This window comes from Leucoraja erinacea, chromosome 19 (genome assembly GCF_028641065.1).
Source record: "Leucoraja erinacea ecotype New England chromosome 19, Leri_hhj_1, whole genome shotgun sequence".
In the NCBI taxonomy this organism is placed as follows: domain Eukaryota; kingdom Metazoa; phylum Chordata; class Chondrichthyes; order Rajiformes; family Rajidae; genus Leucoraja; species Leucoraja erinaceus.
The window spans coordinates 19,403,931-19,424,222 of record NC_073395.1 but is presented as its reverse complement, the minus strand read 5'-3'; the positions used below and the strand labels follow the sequence as shown (position 1 = coordinate 19,424,222).

Below are 20,292 nucleotides of genomic sequence, written 5' to 3'. Positions count from 1 at the left end.
TAGACCGGGGATTAACTAGAACACTCTGAAATAATTGGTTTTAAACGAGGAAGATAATACATTGAACAGTTCCTGATCTTTCTGACATTAGAGCACTTTATCAACATAAAGCGTCACTGTTGATACTTGTGAATAGTTCTGGTGTTTGAATAATTCAATGCAAATAAAAGCCCCAATGGTTTTTAATTAAGGGTTGAAACTCCTGAGGAATTGCTAAACTCTTGTGTTTTAAATTAGATTTGTCACAGCTGGGAATTTGTTCTCCAAGAGAAAAGCCTCTCCACTCAAAAATGATCTGTCGGGGATTAGAAAGATTTAATTAAGAAATTTAATTTGCTGGGCTGGGATTTTGTATGAGAACATTATCTTGGAAGGAGTGAAGATTGGAAGACTGATCTCTTCAAGAATTGTTTACAGCTTGGCATCTTAAATTAGACTGATGTTCACCGGAAAATGGCTCATCCTATCTTGCACCTTAGGACACCTCTTCTCTTCAAATAATTAATTAAGACCACCACTGTTTTTGACATTAGTGGGTCTACATTAAAGCAAATGACCAAGTCAGCTCCTGTAGTGATCAATCGGAGATATTACTTTCAGTAAATGACATATGCGTTTGGCAGGAAGTTTGTTGGTGATCTTCAAGGATATAAAGGTAGGTGTGAGAGTTTTCCCAACAGTAACGGGCTAGCTTCTTCTTTCTTAATCGCTTTGGTTTTCACTGCAAACCTTCTTCGTCTCTTGAAGCGACCTGCAACTGCTAGTAGAATGCTTTCCTCGGTCTACAGTGCTCTCATCATCTCTGTCCTCTTCTCCGGAGACTGTTCCTCTTCCTCCGTCAGAGCTCTTGGACAATTGGAAGAAGTCAATGTGCCCCCAAACGACTATAGCCATGAGATGATGTTGGCTGTTGGGAAATACCCAGAGAACAGAAGGTCCCTAAGATCGTATAAGACCAAACAACTTCTTCAGACAAGCCAAGTAGACCCCAAAGTCTTCCTCTTTCCAGTAAGTTATCTCCATGCGTGTTACTCACTGTTTTAATCTTCAGCAAATCCGTCTGCTCTCTCTCCATTTTAAGGCAGTTAATACAGATGGATAAACATAATGTATATTGTCAGTAGCTGGAGTTTCTCCAGACCTCCCATCTCGTCACTGGGAATTTTCAATAGAAACTAATCCTCATTTGTTGGCACTTTGTCAAAGCATCATCTTAACCTTTGTTCCCTTCAATGCTCCCACACCCAGACAATTTTGTTTGCAGTTCAAGTATTTAACCACTTTCTTTTTTCTTTTTGGAAGTCACTACAAATCATCCCTGGAAAATGACTGAGTTTTGCTTTTACCAACCCCCTTAAGTTGATTTAGTCTATAACTTGGAAAATCTGTAAGCATCTACGATAAGCAAATACGGTCATCTCCAGTGTTAGAACAAACATCAAAAGGGCATAAGAATGAGAAGAATTACAAATAGTGAAGACAGGGAATAAATTAATTCTGCCATTAGTAGTGAAGAATTTATGCAAGTTAAACTTTTGAGTTGAATAATATTATGTGAGGCCTTATGTATGAATGTCCATAAGATGGGCGTTTGTAAGATGGGTTTATCCTTCATTAAATACAGCACTGTTGTTCTTTTTATTCATTTCATATTAACTACATATGTAAAATAAATGTGTTCACTTTACCTCAGTTTCATTTGCGCAACTTTGGATATCTCTCTGTGTGATTATTATTCAACCAGCATTGAAAACAATGTCTCCTCCATCCTTACTCTAACCAACCCATCAGAACTTTCAGCTATCCTCTTAAATTCTCTCTTGTAATTGTGAAAACAGGTTGGATAATTGGCCAATGTAAGTCGAGGAATATTGTCTTGGTTGATGGGAATGTGGGAGGACTAAATGATTGTCAGGGGGGGCAGTTGAAGGTTGGCAAGGACTCAATGGGCTGAAGGGTTCTTTTCCACGTTGTAGGGCTCTAACTATCCCAACTTCCCTCATCTATATAACTGGGATCGCTCAGTTCCATCTCTTAAATTCTCCACCACTCTCTTCTTTCCAATTTAGCTTCATTCATGCCAACCTCTTTAACCCAGCATTGGTCATTCATTTAATCTTTGTCCGATCATGCAACTATGAAGCAGGTTTGGGATATTTTACAGTTATGCATTAATGCAGGTTGTCATTGAAATCTATTCTTGTTTTCCGTTTAGGATTTGGGTTTCAAGATGGACCCAAAAACTGTTCAACAACCTTTTACATTCCAGAGGTTCTCCAAACCCCCTCCAGGCTTCAGATCAGTGAAAGGACCACTTGGCATCTTAGCCAAGAGGACGGAAACCTCCCAGGCATCTGACCAAGGGAAAGAGTTTGAGTTGCCGGAGATGCAGAGAGAACCCGACAATGAAGAAAGTGGGGCAATGTTCCCAATGGGTAGGAGAACTTCCGACGGTAAGTCATTATTGAGATGTGACCATTGAGTGGGAATTTGCAATGCTGGAGAGGAGCAGAGGAAGATTCCAAAAGATAGACACAAAGTGCTGGTGTAACGCAGCGGGTCAGGCACCATCTCTGGAGAACATGGATCGGTGACGTCTCAGCTCGGGTCGCCTCTTCGACTGAGATTCAGAGATTGGGCCTGACCTGCTATGTTACTCCAGCATTTTGTGTCTTTGGTATAAACCAGCATCTGTAATTCCTTGTTACTACATAGCAGAGGAAGATAGTTGAATCGTAGATCTAAACCGAGTGAAAAAATGTTTGAGTCCAAGAATTTTCAACTATACCATCTCTCACAGAAAATCCATGCGGCACAGCAGGCAGCTATTCAGCCCTTCACGTCTATGCTGGCCCTCCATGTAATAGTCCGAGTCCAATTCTCCCACTGTTTCCCCATTGTACAACAAAAGATGTAGATTGAACTTGATGTCAAAGGTGGACAGGGGTCAGTGGGGATGTTTCGGTGGTGATATCTTACACGTTAGTTCATGAATGACTTGGGTCAGACTCAAAACACCACCCAAGACAATTTCCACATGCCCAAAATAGTGAAGCTGGGCTACAACCTGTGACTTTAGAGATCCAGCGCGAACACAGGCCCCACCGCCCACTGATTTCACACCAACCCGTACACTAAACTATTGTACACACAGAAATACAGAGTTGAAGTTGAAATCAGATCTGACATGACCAAGCTGGAAGGGCATTTTTGATAGGCATCACATACGGCATATGGATCACATACAGGCAGAGGAGATTAGCTTATCAAGGCATCATGTTCAGAAGTGGCTCTGTTTCTGTGCAGTACTATTCTATGTTCACCTTTAAGTTTATTCAAGACTCAGCTAAAACGCACTCCTTGGCTGAGGTTGCATTAATGTCCGAGGCAAATTAGGAGATATGGAGATGGTGATGCAGCAGAGCTGCTGCATTACAGCACCAGAGACCTGGGTTCGATCCTGACCACGGGTGCTGTCTGTGTGGAGGTTATATGTTCTCCCTGTGACCGCACGAGTTTTCTCCGGATGCTCCGCTTTCCTCCCACACTCCAAAGACACACAGGTTTGAAGGGTTAGAGAGACACACAAAGTGCTGGAGTAATTCAACAAGTCAGGCAACGTCTCTGGAGAAAACGGATGGGTGACATTAGACTTGGTGCAGTCTGAAGAAGGGTCCCGACTCGAAACATCACCCATCATTTTCCCCACTTTACAGACACACATTATATGTAGGAAGGAATTTCACATGCTGGTTTAAGCCAAAGATAGACACCAAATGCTGCAGGAACTCAGCGGGTCAGGCAGCATCTCAGGAGAGAAGGAATATGCGACGTTTCTGGTCAAGACCCTTCTCAGTCTGAAGAAGGGTCTCGATCTGAAACGTCTTCATTCCTTCTCTCCAGAGATGCTGCCTATCCTGCTGAGTTACTCCAGCATTTTGTGTCCATTTTCAGGACAGTAGGCTAATTGGCTACTGTAAATTGTTCCTAGTGTTTGAGGTGAATGTTGGTCAGGGTGGACTTGGTTGGTTGAAGGGTCTGTTTTTAAGCTGTAACTAAAAAATATATAAAACATCATCAGGTAGGAATATTGAGTTGCAGGAAAGAATTGGTTGGGACATTATTGAATCAAAAGCAGCTTTAATCTTAGAAATCATAGAGAGATACACTCACTGAGTCAGCAAGAACCACCAACCCCTCCAATACTACATTATATCAAGATCTGCAAAGCCTCAATAACGAGTTATGTTTTTCTTGTCTCGCAGTTCTCCGCTGCATGTTAGGACGAGTGTACAGACCCTGCTGGCAAAAGTGACGACTGCTTCAAGCCACGCGGTCCAGAAAACTCAGTACATCTGCATGGTTCCTGCATTTAATGCGATCACAATTACTCTTGTCTGTCCTCCATGGTCCAAATGGTGAAAGCTTTAATGCGATTTTGTGTGTTATTGAACTTGTGACAACCACTGTACTTATAATAACTAAGATTGAATATTCTGCACCCATAATTGTAAGAATATTGTACTTTGAAAATAAATTCAAACAAACTGATTGTGTGGAATTCGTGGACTTAACATTTAAAAGCTATTAAAACAAGAAAAACCTTTTTAAACTCGGAAGAAACTGGTCAGTTTTAATTGTCCAGGGATTAACTTCTTAGTTTTGTTGCGCTTGACGCCTCTGGGTTCTTTCTTCTTGCATGGTCGTCCCCCCAGGGTGCCTGGTCTCCCGTCTGCACCATCCGGTTCCCGATTCTCACCCCCACAATCCACCTCCATCCGTCTCCGCTTCCCTTCCACCCCGTTGCCTTTCCCAGTTCCCGCAGCGTTCCCAAGGCTCGGTCCGTGTGCCCGCTTTTTTGGCGCAGATTCCGCCTTCCCTGTGACCAAAGAAGATAAGAAACGGAGGCAGGAGTCAGCATTTGTCACCCAGACTGACGTTCGGCCATGTACAACCTCAGCACCATCCCCCAACCATCCTGCAATCAGAAATCTAGTGCTCGCAGTATTCCTTGCAGGAATCTCCACACACTCCGGGGCAGAAACTTTCCAAGATTCACCACACGCAGTGTAAAGAAACTTCTCATCTCCGTCCTGAGATGTCACACTCAGCATAAGGGACGAGGCATCTCAAATAATCCTGGCTCGATCTCCTTGGTCAAATTTTTGATAATTTTTACACATTCAACACAACGTCACATTTGATTCTTCTAAACTCTGAAGAATAGAACCATCTACATCTCCTCATTCAACAAGCCCAGCATCCCTGGAACCACTTTGGTGAATCTTCAGTGCAATCTATAGCCAGTACATCATTTTGTTTTATTTAAGATTAAAGATGTTCTCAATACTCCAGGAACGACTCACCAATGACACAAAGTGCTGGAGTAGCTCAGCATGTCAGGCAGCATCACTGGAGACGTTTTTTAGTTTGTAGCTTAGGGATAGAGCTTGGAACAGGACCTTCAGCCCACTGAGTCCACACCATCCAGCAACCTCCCATGCACTAGTTCTATAACACACACTAGGGACAATTTGCAGACATCAACGAACCTACAAGCCTGCACATCTTTTGGGCGAGGGAAGAAACACAGCACCCGGAGAAAACACACACGGTCACAGGGAGAACGTGCAAACTCCATACAGACAGCACCCGAGGTCTGGATTGCAAAGGGGTTTCTGGCACCGCAAGGCAGCAGCTCTACCAGCTGTGTCACTGTGCGGCCCGAAGGGTGAATAAGAGATGTGCAGACAGCACATTTGCTTACCATCAGTTGATGAATTGCTGCCACATGAGATGTTTGGCGTGAGCTTTGGTCCGAGATGTTCACGGACTGGGATCTGGCAGAGACTGGGCGGCTTCTTTGTTGCATCCTCTTCATTATACGTGCAAGCAAACTGTGACCTGATCGCAATGGACTCCAGCTGGACACACAGGGAAAGGAACCATCAGTGATCATCTACACTTAATGGGTACATAGTAATTGAGTCATACAGCAGGGAAACAGGCCCTTTAGCCCAACTCATCCTTGCCCCCATCTAAGCGAGTCCCATTTTATGGCGCCTGACCAGTATCCATCCAAATCTTTGCTATCCATGCACTTTAGTTTAGTTTAAAGATACAGTGTGGAAACGGGCCCATCGGCCCACTGAATCCGCGCCAACCAATGATCACCCATACACTAGTTCTATCCTACACACTAGAGACAATTTACAGAGGCAATTAATCGACTAACCTCGACATCTTTGGAAAGTGGGAAGAAACTGGAGCACCCGGGGAAAACCCATGCAGTCATGGGGAGAACGCACAAACACCAGACAGGCAGCACCCATAATTAGGGTTGAACCCGTGTCTCTGGCGCTGCAAGGCAGCAATTCTACCGCTGTGCCATTCCGCTGTTCAAACGATCAAAATGTTGTTGTAGTATCTGCCTCAACCACTAAATCTGGCAGCTCATTCCATATACTCCGCATGAAAAAGCTGCCCCCAAGGTCCTTCTTAAATCTCTCCCCTCTACTTTAAGCCGAAGTTCTCTAGTTTTGGAATTCTCTACCCTAGGAAAAGCTGTGTGCGTCCACTTTATCCCGTCTTATTCAGTTTGAAGAAGGGTCCCAACCTGAAGCATCACCTATCCATGTTCTTCAGAGTTGTTAACTGACCCACTGAGTTACTCCAGCATTTTGTGTCTTTCCTTGGTGAACAAGCATCTGGAGATTCTTGTTTTCTGTACTTTATCCATGCCCGTCATGATTAGTGACTGACAGGGAAGGTGTGGCGCTGTAGTCCTGTGTGTGATCACTGGAGACTGTAGCGCACACTTGGGTCAGCATCGTGGTGTAGCGATAGAGTTGCTGCCTTACAGCGCCAGAGGCCAAGATTCAATCCTGACTATTGGTGCTGTCTGTGTGGAATTTGTAAGTTCTCCCTGTGACCTCGTGGGTTTTCTCTGGGTGCTCCGGTTTCCTCCCACAATCCAAAGACGTACAGGTTTGCCAGTTAATTATCTTCTGTAAAATTGTAAATTGTCCCTAGTGTGCAGGATAAAAGTAGATCGCTGGTCGGCACAGACCCGGTGGGCCGAAAGGCATATTTCTGTGTTATATCTCGAATGCAAAGTAAGGCAGGGCAAATATCTGATCAAATTAAACCTCGAAAAACTATTGAAACAGTTCCAACATTTAAAAGGGACCCAAGCGGTAACTTTTTCCACCCCACAGTGAAGGTGATGGGTATATGGAACGAGCTGCCAGAGGAGGTAGTTGAGGCATTTAGACTGGTACTAATAGGAAAAGTTCAGAGGGATATTGACTAAACTCAGACAAATGAGACTAGCTCAGTTTGGCAACATGGGCAGCATGGACACATTAGATGGAAGAGCCTATTTCCATGTTATATGGCTCTATAACTACAAACAAAAGCAAGCTGTAAAAGATGAATTGGTAGCCGTGGAGTGTAGAACTAAACATCCCCTGACCAGACTGAATCAACCGCTGTAACAGAATGCAAATCTCCTGTGAATTGTCAAGGATTACCTGAGTGGGTTTTCCTTGCTGGAGCCGTCTCTGAATGCGATGGCATAAGGCCTTTGGAGAGGAGCCACTCGATTGCTTTGGGGATCTAGAATTAAAGTGCGGGAGAATAAAATGGGATTAATGAAACCTTGTTTTGTAAACCAGCATCTGCAGTTCCTTGGGTCTCCAAGGCCACAAAGGGCTTGTTCTTCAGTAGTCACACCCCAGCTATGGTGTCCCACACCCTACCTGAATAGAGTCAGCATGCACGGTAGTCCGAGAAGTCTGGCCTGCTCCGCAGACCCATCCAGCAGCTCCGCCTTGCCTTGGCTCGGAGGTTTGGCCGCCTCTTCATCCAGAATGGCGAGGAAGGCCTTGACTGTCCGTCTCCCTCCATAGGCTGTGGCGTGGTTGATGGCGTACACTTTGGGCTAAAAATGAAAACCAAGAGAGCTTGTTACAGGGGGGAATGCAAAGGCCAGAAGAGAGACAAAATGCTGGAGTAACTCAATGGGACAGGCAGCATCTCTGGATAGAAGGAATGGGTGACGTTTCGGGTCAAGACTCTTCTTCAGACCCCGAAATGTCACCCATTCCTTCTATCCAGAGTTGCTGCCTGTCCTGGTGAGTTACTCCAGCATTTTGTGTCTATACTTGATGTAAACCAGCATCTGCAGTTCCTTCCTACATAATGCAAAAGCCAGCCCCGTTTGTTTCTGTTGAGGTCATGGTTGGTTTCTTTCCCAGCGTTTCCAGTTGAAGCTCATTGTGTTCAGGTCACAATGGATCTATAAGGAAGAGGAAGCAACAAAGAAGCAGCCCAGTTTCTGGAAACAGGCCCGTCGGCCAACTAAGTCCTCGCCGACCAGCGATCCCTGGACACTAGTTTTTTCCTATACACTGGGCACAATTTACCGAAGCCAATTTTCCTACAAATCTGCACGTCTTTGGAGTGTGGGAGGAAATCGGCAAAATCCCACGTCGTCACAAGGAGAATGTACAAACTCTGTACAGACAGCACCCATAGTCAGAATCGAACCAGAGTTTCAGGCAGTGACTCTACCTCTGTGCCACTCTATAAATCTCTGGCCTTTGACCAACCACCTGCCTATCAAAAATAGCCCTTGCCTCTGCACCCATGACCTGCCATTCTCTGCCCTGCTCCCCCACTCTTCTCGCTATCGTTTACCCCACCCCTTTAGTCAGTCTGAAGAAGGAACCCAACCCATAGCGACACCCGTTCACGTTCTCCTTGGATGCTGCCTGACCCGTTGAGTTACACCAGCACTTTGTCTTTCACAAGGAGGAAATCCACTGAATGGCTATCCAATGATATAGTACAGGAGGAGGCTATTCAGTCCATTGCATCTGTGGTGCGTTTTTGAAAAAACGTTCTTATAGACTCTATCCTTTGAGGGTGAGCAAGACAGTGTTTAAGAATGCAGCAAAGGAATAGGTCCTTCACCCCACAATGTCTGTGCCAGATACGATGCCAAGTTAAAGCAATCTCCCCACAGCTCTGCAACGCTTCACTAACTCATTTGTATTGGTAGTGGCATTGGTTGATATTGGTTTATTATTGTCACAGAGTGTACGGAGATACGGTGACAAGCTTTGTTTTGAGTGTCCTTCAGGCAAATCATCCTATACACGATTACAATGAAACCATACACAAGTACAACAGGTAGTGCAGATGTGAAAATAAAACAGAGTGTTACACCTACAGAGAGAGTGCAGATAAAAAGAGTGCATGGGCCACAATGAGGTAGATTGGGAAGTACATCTTTAGTTTATGAGAGGACTGTTCAGTAGTCCGCTAACAGAGGGGGAAGAAGCTGTGCTTTCAAGCTTTTGTATCTCTTGCCTGACGGGAGAAGAGAGAAAGTGGAATGACCGGGGTGTGAGTGGTCCTTGATTAAGTTGGCTGCTTTCCGGAGGCAGCGTGAAGTATAGATGTAGCTGATGGTGTGGGAGTCTGGTTTGTGTGATGGTCTGGGCTACATCCGCAACACTGCAATATTCATGCGATGAGTACTACAATACTAATTAAGATTAAGAAAACTCATCACCGACACAGTCAGATACTTTGGTCTAAACTGAGGATTATATAATTTCCGGCACATGTGAAGAGGGTGCTCAGTGACGTGCAGCATCACTACGGATGAGAGGGATTAAAGCTGAAGGAGTCTCACCTGCGCAGGGCTGCTGTTTGCCGCACTTGCCTCTGCGACGGTGGCTGGGGCATTGACCGCGTTGGCAATCCTGGTCGTTAGTTCCTGTTGGACCTCCCCACCAGCACGACACAACTGGCTCTCACTGCAGTGTCCTTTCGTCAGCCGTCTCGTGATGGCGGTCAGAATCTGACTCCCCGCAGCACTGCAAACACAAGTTACACTCCTCAGAGAGTTGAATCTTCACTTTATTTCCAATCCTTTTCATTTTCATAATTGGGGGGGGGGGGGGGGGGGGGAGATAACAAGACACAAAGCGCTGGAGCAACTCAGCGGGTCAGGCAGCAAATTCTGGAGTTTCGGGTCGAGACCCTTCTTCAGACTGCAGAAAGTTGAAGCTGATACTTCTTCAAGGGTCACGACCTGAAACGTCACTTATCCATGTTCTCCACAGATGTTGCTTGACCCGTTGAATTATTCCAGCACTTTGTATCTTTTTCGAAAATCAGCCTCTTCCATTCTTTCTATCTACCCTTTTCATGAGATGTCGATGCTGGCAAGTAAGCCAGGATGTTGAAGAATATAGAACAGTACAGCACAGGAACAGGCCCTTCAGCCCACACTGCCCGTGCCGTAAATGTTGCCAAGTTAAACTAACCTCAGCTGCCTGCACATGATCCATATCCATGTACCTTTTTAAAATCCTCTTAAATGCCATTAATCTATCTGCTTCCACCACCCTCAGTATAAAAAAAAAAGCATTGCTCCTCTGACCTTGTAGTGAAGCCCACTATTATTTTACAATAACACCCTGGAGACCAGAAAAAGGTTCTAGCTGCCTACCCTATCATTCCTCTCATCATTTTATATGCTTCTATCAGCCTCATGCACCAGAAAAAATAATCTGTTTGTTCCATTTTTCCTTATAGCCAATGCTCTCCAATTCAGGCAACATCACTAAATCACTCTGCATCCTCTCCAAAGCCCCACATCCTTCCTGCAGTGGGGTGACTTTGAATTGCCTACATTACTCCGATTGACAATGAAATGCCCTTGGTTTAAACTCAAATTGTGTTTTCAGATCACTGCAGCACTAGCCTTTTAAATTTATTCATCCCAACCTCAGACACCAACTCACTGGGAACGTTGAGGCCCAGGGTGTGTTCACAACCGCTGGCCAAGTTCAGCTCACAGTGTAACCCCTTATACAGATGTTGTGCTCTGCAATAGCTGGAGAAAACTGGCCCTCTAGGACTGGCTCAGATACACAGGCAAGTCTGTATTACAAAGGGGCTGACAAAGGCATGATCGGTTGTGGTCAGTTCACACACTGCACTAGCCGCAAGTTAATTAGTTACGATTACTTGGCTGCCTGTGTTTCGTGGAGTAGCTGATTGATTAAACACCTGGAACTTTGCCGGTAAGTGAAAGTGGTCAGAGTGAAACGTGCAGCTGTTCAATCCTCCCTCCAAGAACAAGGGACGAGGCGGTCAATGCAAGCTCAGCACTTTTCACCTTGGACCGCCGTCAATACAATAAACCCAACCCAGGTCCAGCGTTGTTTTACCCCCCCCCCCCCCCCCCCCCCCCGCCCTCTGCACAGACACAGTGCACAATTGCTTTCAAGACTACCCAGCCTCAGGAATGAAAATCACCCACCTTCTGGTGGAGAAGCAGGACCTCAAACTGTGCTGGAACCATGCAGTGTAAAAGGAGGGAATGCAGCGCACCACCATGTGTTGCAATCGTGTGATGGAGTCACATGTGGAGCAACACATGAATGGCACGTGTGTTGGTGTCATGTGTTGGAATCATGAGGTGTAGAAGAATGGAATTCAGCCCTCCAGCATATGCTACCCCTTTGCAATGTCAATTAAATAGAACTGTTTGTTATATAGAACAGTAGCACAACAACAGGCCCTTCAGCCCACTATGCCTGTAAACCTGGTTTACTGTTTATCCCTGGGTTTTAATCAGTCAGAGGAAGCTCCCACTCCTCCTTGGGCTTTAAACTTTTGAGATACAATGCAGAATCAAGCCCTTCAGTCCATCGTGTCTGTACCGAGCAGAAATCACCCCATACACTAGCACTATCATACACATTAGGGACAATTTATAATTCTACCAAAGCCAGTTAACCAACAAACCCGCACGTCTTTCGAGGAAACCGGAGCACCAGGAGAAAACCCACACGATCACTGGGAGAATATACAGACTCCATGCAGACAGCATTCATAGTCAGGATCGAACCCAGGTCTCTGGCATTGTAAGGCAGCAATGCAACTGCTGTGTCGTCCTAGCTTAATGAACTAGACTCCTTCCACAGTTCTTTATCCCGAAACATTAACTGTTGCACTTTCCGCAGATGATGCCTGACCAGTTGAATATCGCCATCATTTTCTGTTTTTTGTGTTTGACTTTGTCACATGTACCTAGGTACAGTGAAAAGCTTTTGTTGTGTGCCATCTAATCAGCGAAAAGACAATGCATGATTACAATCGAGCCATCCACAGTTTACAGATGAGAGATTTAAACAAGAATGGAGCGAATGTAATGCATGATTGTAGATCCACTTCTGTGACCAGTACACAAAGAGTCACCTGGGTTCGACACCATCTTAGCTTCCCTGTAGCTTTATTTTGAATACAAGTTCAGCGATCTTCTAGGTTCTTTATTGCAAAAATACAGCCTGATTTTATTCAGGAGCTCAAACCAGTGCCAGTACCTGGGGTCAGAGGTCTCTCCCACTATTTCTTGCAACTTGTCCACAAAGTGCACCAGGTCCACCAGCCCTTTGGCATACTGCATCAATGGATCTTCAATCGAAGGGGCACAGCTTTTTCTGCCGAGCTCCAAGCATCTCACGAAGGACGTTACAGCCTTTTAAGGGAGAAATGCTATGTGTTAGCTTACGTAGTGGAGAGACCCCCCCCCCCACAGCCCACGCCCACCTACACTTCATGCTGCCTTGGCAAGGCCACCAGCATAATCAAGGACTAGTCTCACCCCCAGTCACTCCCTCTTCTCCCCTCAGGCAAGTGGTACAGAAGTGTGAAAACGCACACGCTCAGATTCAAGAACAGTTTCTTCCCAGTTGTTATCAGGCACTGAACCATCCTATCACCAACTAGAGAGCAGTCCTGAGCTACTATCCTTGTCATTGGAGATCCTCAGACTATCTATAATACTAAGCATTATTCCCTTTATCCTGTATCTGTACACTGTAGATGCCTCAATTGTAATCAGATACTATATTTCCACTGACTGGTTCGCATGCAACAGAAACTTTTCTCTGTACCTCAGCACATGTAACAATAAACTAAACTAACTAACTAAACAGCTGTAGAGTTCCAGCCTCACAGCGCCAGAGACACAGGTTTAATCCTGACCGCTCATGCTATCTGTACGGAGTTTACACGATCTCCCTGTGGCTCCGTGGGTTTCCTCCAGGTGCCCCGGTTTGCTCCCACGTCCTAAAGATATGCGGGTTTGTAGGTTAATTGGCTACTGCAAATTGCCCCTAGTGTGTGGCGGATGGATGAGAAAGTGGGAATACATAGAGCTAGTGTGAACGGGGTATCCATGGTCAGCATGGGCTCGGTGGGCTGAAGGTCCCGTTTCCCTGCTGTATCACTAAACTAATTTGAACAAGAGTTTTAACCCAAAATGTCTCCTATCCATGTGCAACTGAACCATCCTCTCATCAGCTGTAGTGCAGTCCTGACCTCATTGGAAGTACTTTGAACTATCTTTAATTAGACTTAAACTTGTACTAAATGATATACACTTATCCTGTACCTGCACACAGTGGACGGTTTGATAGTAATCATGTTTAGTTTTTTTGTTGACTGGATAGAGTGCAACACAGAAGCTTTTCACTGTACCTCGGCACATGTGACAATAACAATAAACTCAACAAAACACTCCAGAGATGCAGCCACCTGCTGAGTTAGTCCAGCACTTTGCGTTCTTTTGTAAACTAAAACTAAAGTTCATCAGTCATAGCAGCAGAAGTAGGCCATTCGGCCCATCGAGTCCACTTTGCCATTCCATCATGGCTGATCTATCTTTCCTTCTCAACCCCACTCTCCTGCTTCCTCCCCACAACCTTTGACACCCTTACTAATCAAGAACCTGTCGATCTCCACCGAATTGGCCTCCACCCCATCTATGGCAATTGAGTTCACAGATTCACCTTCTGGCTAAAGAAATTCATCCTCATCTCCTTTCTAAAAGGTATGTCCTTTTATTCTGAGGCTGTGCCTTCTGGTCCTAGACTCTCCCACTAGTGGAAACATCCTCTGCACTTCCACTCTATCCAGGACTTTCACTATTTTGGTGGTTTCAATGAGATACTGCCTCATCTTGTTAACTCCAGCAAGTACTGGCCCAATGACTCAGACTCCAGGCTCACCAGGTACAAGGACATCTGCTTGCTGCGCGCTGTGTGCCGGAGGTGGGTGAAAGCATCCCTCCCTAGTCCCCGCTCGGGAAGGTTGAACACACACGCCATTGCCAGGTCACTCTTCGCGTTTACCATTAAAGTCAAATAATCACAAAGGATCTTCCTCCAACATGCTACCATCTGCAACAGAGCATTACACAGCAGTGTTAAAGTGGGCAAAGCACCCACACAAAACTTTCCCCATTTCATCCTGATACAGGATGCGGGGCGGCACGGTGGTGCAGCGGCAGAGTTGCTGCCTGTGACTGTGTGGGTTATACAGCATTATGATAGGCATAGATAGGGTCGACAGTCAGAACATTCCCCCCTCCCCCCCCCCATCGAAGACACGGGGCACAGCGTTAGGCGAGAGGTGTAAAGTTTAAAGGAGATGTGCAGGGCAAGTATATATTTTTTTTTTAAAGTGGCTGGATCCTGATCCTGGAATGCACTGCAAGGGCTGGTGGAAGTAGATGAGATAGTGGCATTTAAGAGGCTATTAGATAGGGTTTTAGATAGTCTGAAGAGGGTCTCGACCCGAAACATCACCCATTCCTTCTCTCCAGTGATGCATCCTATCCCGCTGAGTTACTCCAGCTTTTTGTGTCTATCTTGGGTTTAAACAAGCATCTGCAGTTCCTTCTTACATTTTTAGATGGGCACATGGGTATGTTGGGAATGGAGGGATATGGATCACTTGCCGGCAGAGATTGGTTTATTTTGGTTTCATGTTCGGCACAGACATTGTGGGCTGAAGGATCTGTTCCTGTGCTGTACTTTTCTAAGTTCTATGTTCATTTCATTCCAAGGTAACAGTTCACTTGAGCAGTGCAACCAGACACAAAATTTAAAAAAAGGTCAACATTTCACTCAAAGTTGATCACCTCACCTTGGAAGTGGACCGGTATGGTTCATTGGCCGGAGAAGAGGGTGCCAAGGGAGTCATGTTCTCCGATGATGAACCATTTAGGAAGTCCAACAATTCAACCTGAAAGATTCTGCATGTTGTAACACTGAATCACTCGAATCCTGATGCCCCCCCCCCCCCCCCGTTTCAGCTGAAGAAGCTTAAAACGGCAATACCTTGGTGTAATAACTACACAATAAAGACCTTTTTTTACCCAAAAAAATTCAAAATAACATCTGTATTTGTTTACCTGTTTAAAAAATTTAGAGACCTACAGCGCGCTCAATTGCCCCCCTTAAAACAGGCCCCTTGATCCACCGAAACAGTCCCCTTGATCCACAGAGTCACCAGTGATCCCCGTACATTAGCATTATCCTTCTCACTAGGGACAATTCACAATTCTTACCAAAGTCAATTAACCTACAAACCTGTAGGTTTGTAGAATGTGGGAGGAAACCAGAGGACCCGGAGAAAACCCACGTAGTCACAGGGAAAACGTACAAACTCCGTACAGACAGCACCCATAGTCAGGATGAAACCCGGGTCATTGGCGTTGTGAGGCAGCAATTCTACCTTGCCACCCAGTCAAATAAAATCTCAAACAATTAAAAGCTGTTCTGTCCGGAACTGCGCTGGTTCAGGTAGTTTTGTTACGACTTTTCCCCAAAACTAGGAATTTAGTGAATTAACAAGTTACATTCTCAGCCCAGTGAGATCGTATTTGAACTCCCTCGTTAGATGTCTCATTTCCCAATGTAATTTTCTAACTTCTCCTTACCATGGTCAACATATCCCCAAGATCAGCTTCGGTACAGAGATCAGCACAAATCTTGTACACATCAATCAGATCCACCGAATTACTTCTCATTAGAAAGGACTGGTATGTTTCTCGGACTCTGGTGTATCCTTCAGGCACCTCTTTGGGTTCACGCAGCAACTCCAGTTTCTCCCGAAGTAAATACTTCCACATCAGGAGCAGATCACTCAGGTCTACAGCAAATTCTCCATAAGACTATAAGGAATAAGCATAATTCAAATCAGAAAACCCATGCTCTACATAGAAAATAAAATGATTCAAATGAAGGCGCAGATTGTGAGTTAAGAATGTTTCAATGTCACATGCAGCAGGAACGGGACAGTTCTTCCTTGCTGCAACTTTACAGACAAATTAAATGTGCCAACGCAACAAATAAACATACAATAATTAATAATAACATTAATTACCCTAATAGTAAATAACCAGATTATAATAGCATAATCCAAGTACATAGAGTAACCTATACAAAGCCCATAGTAGATACAAGGAACTGCAGGTGCGGGCTTACAAATAAAAAGTGCTGGACTAATACAGTGGATTAGGCAGCATCCCTGGAGAACATGGGTAGACGTCATTTCCGTCAGAAGAAGTGTCCCAACCCAAAATATCACCTATCTATGTTATCCAGAGATACTGCTCGACTCACCGAGTTACTCCAGCAATTTGTGTCTTTTTTTTTGTTAAGCAGCTTTCGCAGTTCCTTGTGTTCCCAATATACTGGAGCTGTAGGTAGTTTGATTGATAACTTCAGAATTTTAGACTATCAGGGTTTTTTTATTTTTTTTAAAACATAATTTGTTGATAAGGCCAGGACCTTATGCCCAAACACAATAATTTCCCGACTAAGGGGCTAGACGGGGATTTATTGTCCACCACAACTGCATGGTGGAGAATAAGTACAGTGGGATGAAGGGCTTGTTTCGGCTTTGTATCTCCAAACTAAACTGGTCGGATCAGAGCAAGATGGCAAATTAATGAACCATCAGTTTTTACAGCAATTGGATTATTTTGAAACAAATAAATTATCAGTAATACTAGGTAATCAGATCATAATATTGCAAACCGAATTATGTAGATCAAGCCAAATAGGCAGGCAGCACGGTGGCACAGCAGTAGAGTTGCTGCCTCACAACCTCAGAAATCCGGTTTAGATCCCAATTACTGGTGTTGTCTGTACAGAGTTTGTATATTCTCCTTGTGACCGCATGGATTTTCTGCAGGTACTCCGGTTTCCTCGCACACTCCAAAGAATACATGTGTACGCGTGTGTTTGTGCGTGTGCGTGTGTCTCTGGTTGGGGTGGACTTGTCCGTTGGGCTGAAGGGTCCGTTTCAGCTCTGTATCCATAAACTAAACTAATCCCATGATAGATCGATACAGAGGTAGGGTTGTGGCTATATTCCTCAGCCATTGTGGTAGGGTTTGAATTAATTACCTGGATCAATGTCCTGACCCTTTAGCTCCTAGGTCATTAACTTAACTGCCTGCTGTCACAGCCGTGAGCACTCCCAAGCACGTTCAATCAGGATCAAACTACTGAGGGGTTTAGTTAGGAAGACCTCGTAAATGCGAGGGGTGATAGATGTTCAATTCTCCCACAGGGCAGCACAGTAGGTAGATTTGATGCCCCACAGCTTCAGAGAATCTGGTTAGATGTCTGTGTGGAGTCTGCATGTTCTCCCCGTGACCACGTCGGTTTCCTTTGAGAGCACCGGTTTCCTCTCGTATCCTAAAAACTTGTGGATTTTGTAGATTAATTAGCCTCTGTAAAATTGCCCCTAGTTTGTAGGTTATGATGAGAAAGTGGGATGACAGAACTAGCGTGAATGGGTGATTGATGGTCGGTGTTGACTTAGAGGGCCAAAGGGGGCCATTTCAATGCTGTATCTCTAAACTAACAGAAATGACAATAGATACAAAATGAGAAGAACATTCAAATTGGAAAGTTTGATGAAGGGTCCCAACTCAAAACGTCGCCTATTCATGTTGTCCAGAGCCTGGCCTGCTGAGTTACTCCAGAACTTTGTGTCTATCCTTGAAATCTTCTCTTGTTGGTTAGCACTAAACAAAGATTTATAACCCAAAGCAGGGGAACTGTGATCATCTTCCATCCCGGTGAGAAACACAACTTACTTCCTTGTTCACTTCAGCCATGGCAAGCTGCAAAACCAAGATCATGTTGTCGGCACCACAGACTGTTGTCCTCTCTCGCTCCGGTAAATGGCACCATTCCCTCCGAAATCTCCTTAACAGCTGTAACACCCTCTGCTGAAGACAATCCATGACCCTAAGAGGTGACACAAAAACACTTAACATTTAGAAACTTCAGAGTAGATAGTGCAGAACATGTTAATCATCACTGCAGCCAAGTTGCAGAGGAATCTCACCAAAATGCAGTATGATTCTTAACTCCAAACAATTGCAAGGTGCTGCCTTTTGGGGGACTCAAACTAGGGCAGGATATGTACAATAAATGGCAGAGTGTTGTAGGACAGAAAGACCCAAAGGTACAGGTAAATAGTTCCCTGACGTGGCAACCCAGGTAGATGAGATGGTGTGTGTGTGTGTGTGTGTGTGTGTGTGTGTGTGTGTGTGTGTGTGTGTGTGGACAGAGAGGGTATGCGGTATGCGGTGGGGGGGGAGGGGGGGGGGGGGGGGGGGGGGGGGGGTCTAGGACAAGACATGGCAGGTAATCTGTCAATACAGTCGAGGGTGTTTTGATTGGCCTTTATCAAAGCATCTGCCTGAGATGAAAACAGAAGGTGCGAAACAAAAATAATTCAAGAGTTACAAAGTATTTAATATATTTGCCTTCATCAGCCTGAGCACCGAGTACAAGAGTTAGGTTGCCATATTACAGCTGTACAATATGTTGGTGAGACCACACCTGGGGTATTCTGTGTGCGGTCTTTATTGCCTCGCTGTAGGAAAGATGTAATTAAGCTGGAAAGAATGCAGAATCAATTCACAAGGATGTTATTTGACCAGAAGGATTGGATTTGCACAGATAGGTTGGGACTGTCCCCCTGGAACATGGGAGGTCGAGGTGTGACCTTACAGAGGTATATAAAATCATGACGACATAGATAAGGTGAACGGCCAGTCATTTTCCCCCAGGAGAGGAGTCTAAAATGAGAGATCATAGACTTAATGTGAGAAATGTGACAATTAAAGGAGATATAAGAAGCAAGTTTCCCACACTGAAGTTGGTGGGTATGTGGATCAATTGGCCAGCCAACTACAACACCGAAGATAGAATCAAAATGTTGACGTGAGTCAGTTATTTCAGTATTTGTGAATATCTTTGGGGTGAACCAGCATCTGTAATTCCTTCTTACACCACTACAGAATATGAACAGGTACTTGGATAGGAAAGGTTCAGAGGGATACGAGCCAAATGTGGGCAAAGGGGAATAACATTGAACACTTTGTAACATTGTCAGTGGCCTAAATGTCACAACTCTTTGCATACGGTATGCAAAACAAAGCATTTCACTGTAACATGTCACATGTGATAATAAAGTATCAATTAATCAATATAGGTAGCTTGCTCAGCCTTCATTAGCTAGTTGGGCTGAAGGGGCTGTGGCTGTGCCGTATATTGCCCATTTACGTAATTCTCGAATTCATCACACTCCCTTTGACATCAACAACATCCAACTCTCCGCCCCATCACAGAAACTAACCTCAGATCAGTGTAAGCGAGAACTCAAACCTCACCAGTTTAAAAAATCACCGGAACCGGCACTCTAAAATGCTAGTTGTATGATATATTATTAAATTACACATTTGGCATTTGACAAAATGCCTCCGAGATAAGCCTCTTTCGAGCGCCGTCAACTTGGAACGAGTCCCCCCCTGTGCAAATGCGAGTTTTGCATTTGAGATCCAATCACCCGGCAGCTGGCCAGTTCGCTCTAAGATCTTTGGTTCAAACAGAGCAACCGTCAATGACGCCAGGTCCCTCCCACTCTGCCCTTCACAGTCACATTAGGGTTATCCCAGGCTAGTCCTCGCCCCCTAGTTGCCGGTTATCTCGAATAAGTTTGGCCCCGCTACTTTGAGGGAAAGAGCGGAGCATGCTATAGGATCTTTTGATTAGATGATCTTCTTCAAAGAGCAGCCTCCTTCATTCGATGGAAGTACCATCCGGAACCCAGCTCTCTACTGAAAGTCTTAGCGACCAAACAGCCTCTATTTTCCCTCAGCCCTTCTTTCCCCGTCTGCTTTTTCCCACCCTCACATTAACATGCTTACAACAGACACATAACATGCTCACAACAGACACATAACATGCTCACAACAGACACATACCTCCCCAGCTGTTCTCTATCCGCGACTCTCGGCTTGTTTAAAAGTCCCGGCCAGTGTTGCAGCAGCCAATGGGAGCCCCGGCACCGAAATGTTGCACTTTCCACCCGGAAGTCAAGCGGCCGCAGCCA

General features: G+C 45.0%; 2 protein-coding genes across 3 annotated transcripts; one reads left to right on the top strand and one right to left on the bottom strand.

Moving 5' to 3' along the window:
• The first annotated feature begins 201 nt into the window (after window positions 1-201).
• Window positions 202-3,713, top strand: LOC129706552 (uncharacterized). Its single transcript, XM_055650915.1, has 2 exons — window positions 202-1,008; window positions 2,216-3,713. Exons 1-2 carry the CDS (start codon window positions 604-606, stop codon window positions 2,480-2,482), a joined length of 672 nt encoding a protein of 223 aa, XP_055506890.1. The 5' UTR covers window positions 202-603; the 3' UTR covers window positions 2,483-3,713.
• Window positions 3,714-4,505: 792 nt separating this feature from the next.
• Window positions 4,506-20,292, bottom strand: parpbp (PARP1 binding protein). Of its 2 annotated transcripts, none has more exons than XM_055650532.1 (11): window positions 20,165-20,292; window positions 17,984-18,137; window positions 15,812-16,045; window positions 15,016-15,114; window positions 14,097-14,267; window positions 12,408-12,562; window positions 9,704-9,887; window positions 7,761-7,942; window positions 7,533-7,617; window positions 5,768-5,924; window positions 4,506-4,879 (listed from the first exon to the last, which is right to left on the bottom strand). In XM_055650532.1, the coding sequence occupies exons 2-11, from the start codon at window positions 18,131-18,133 to the stop codon at window positions 4,608-4,610; spliced, it is 1,689 nt and encodes a 562-aa protein (XP_055506507.1). In that variant the 5' UTR covers window positions 18,134-18,137; window positions 20,165-20,292; the 3' UTR covers window positions 4,506-4,607. The 2 variants fall into 2 exon arrangements, with proteins under 2 accessions (XP_055506507.1, XP_055506508.1); XM_055650533.1 differs by lacking the exon at window positions 20,165-20,292 and adding an exon at window positions 19,537-19,676.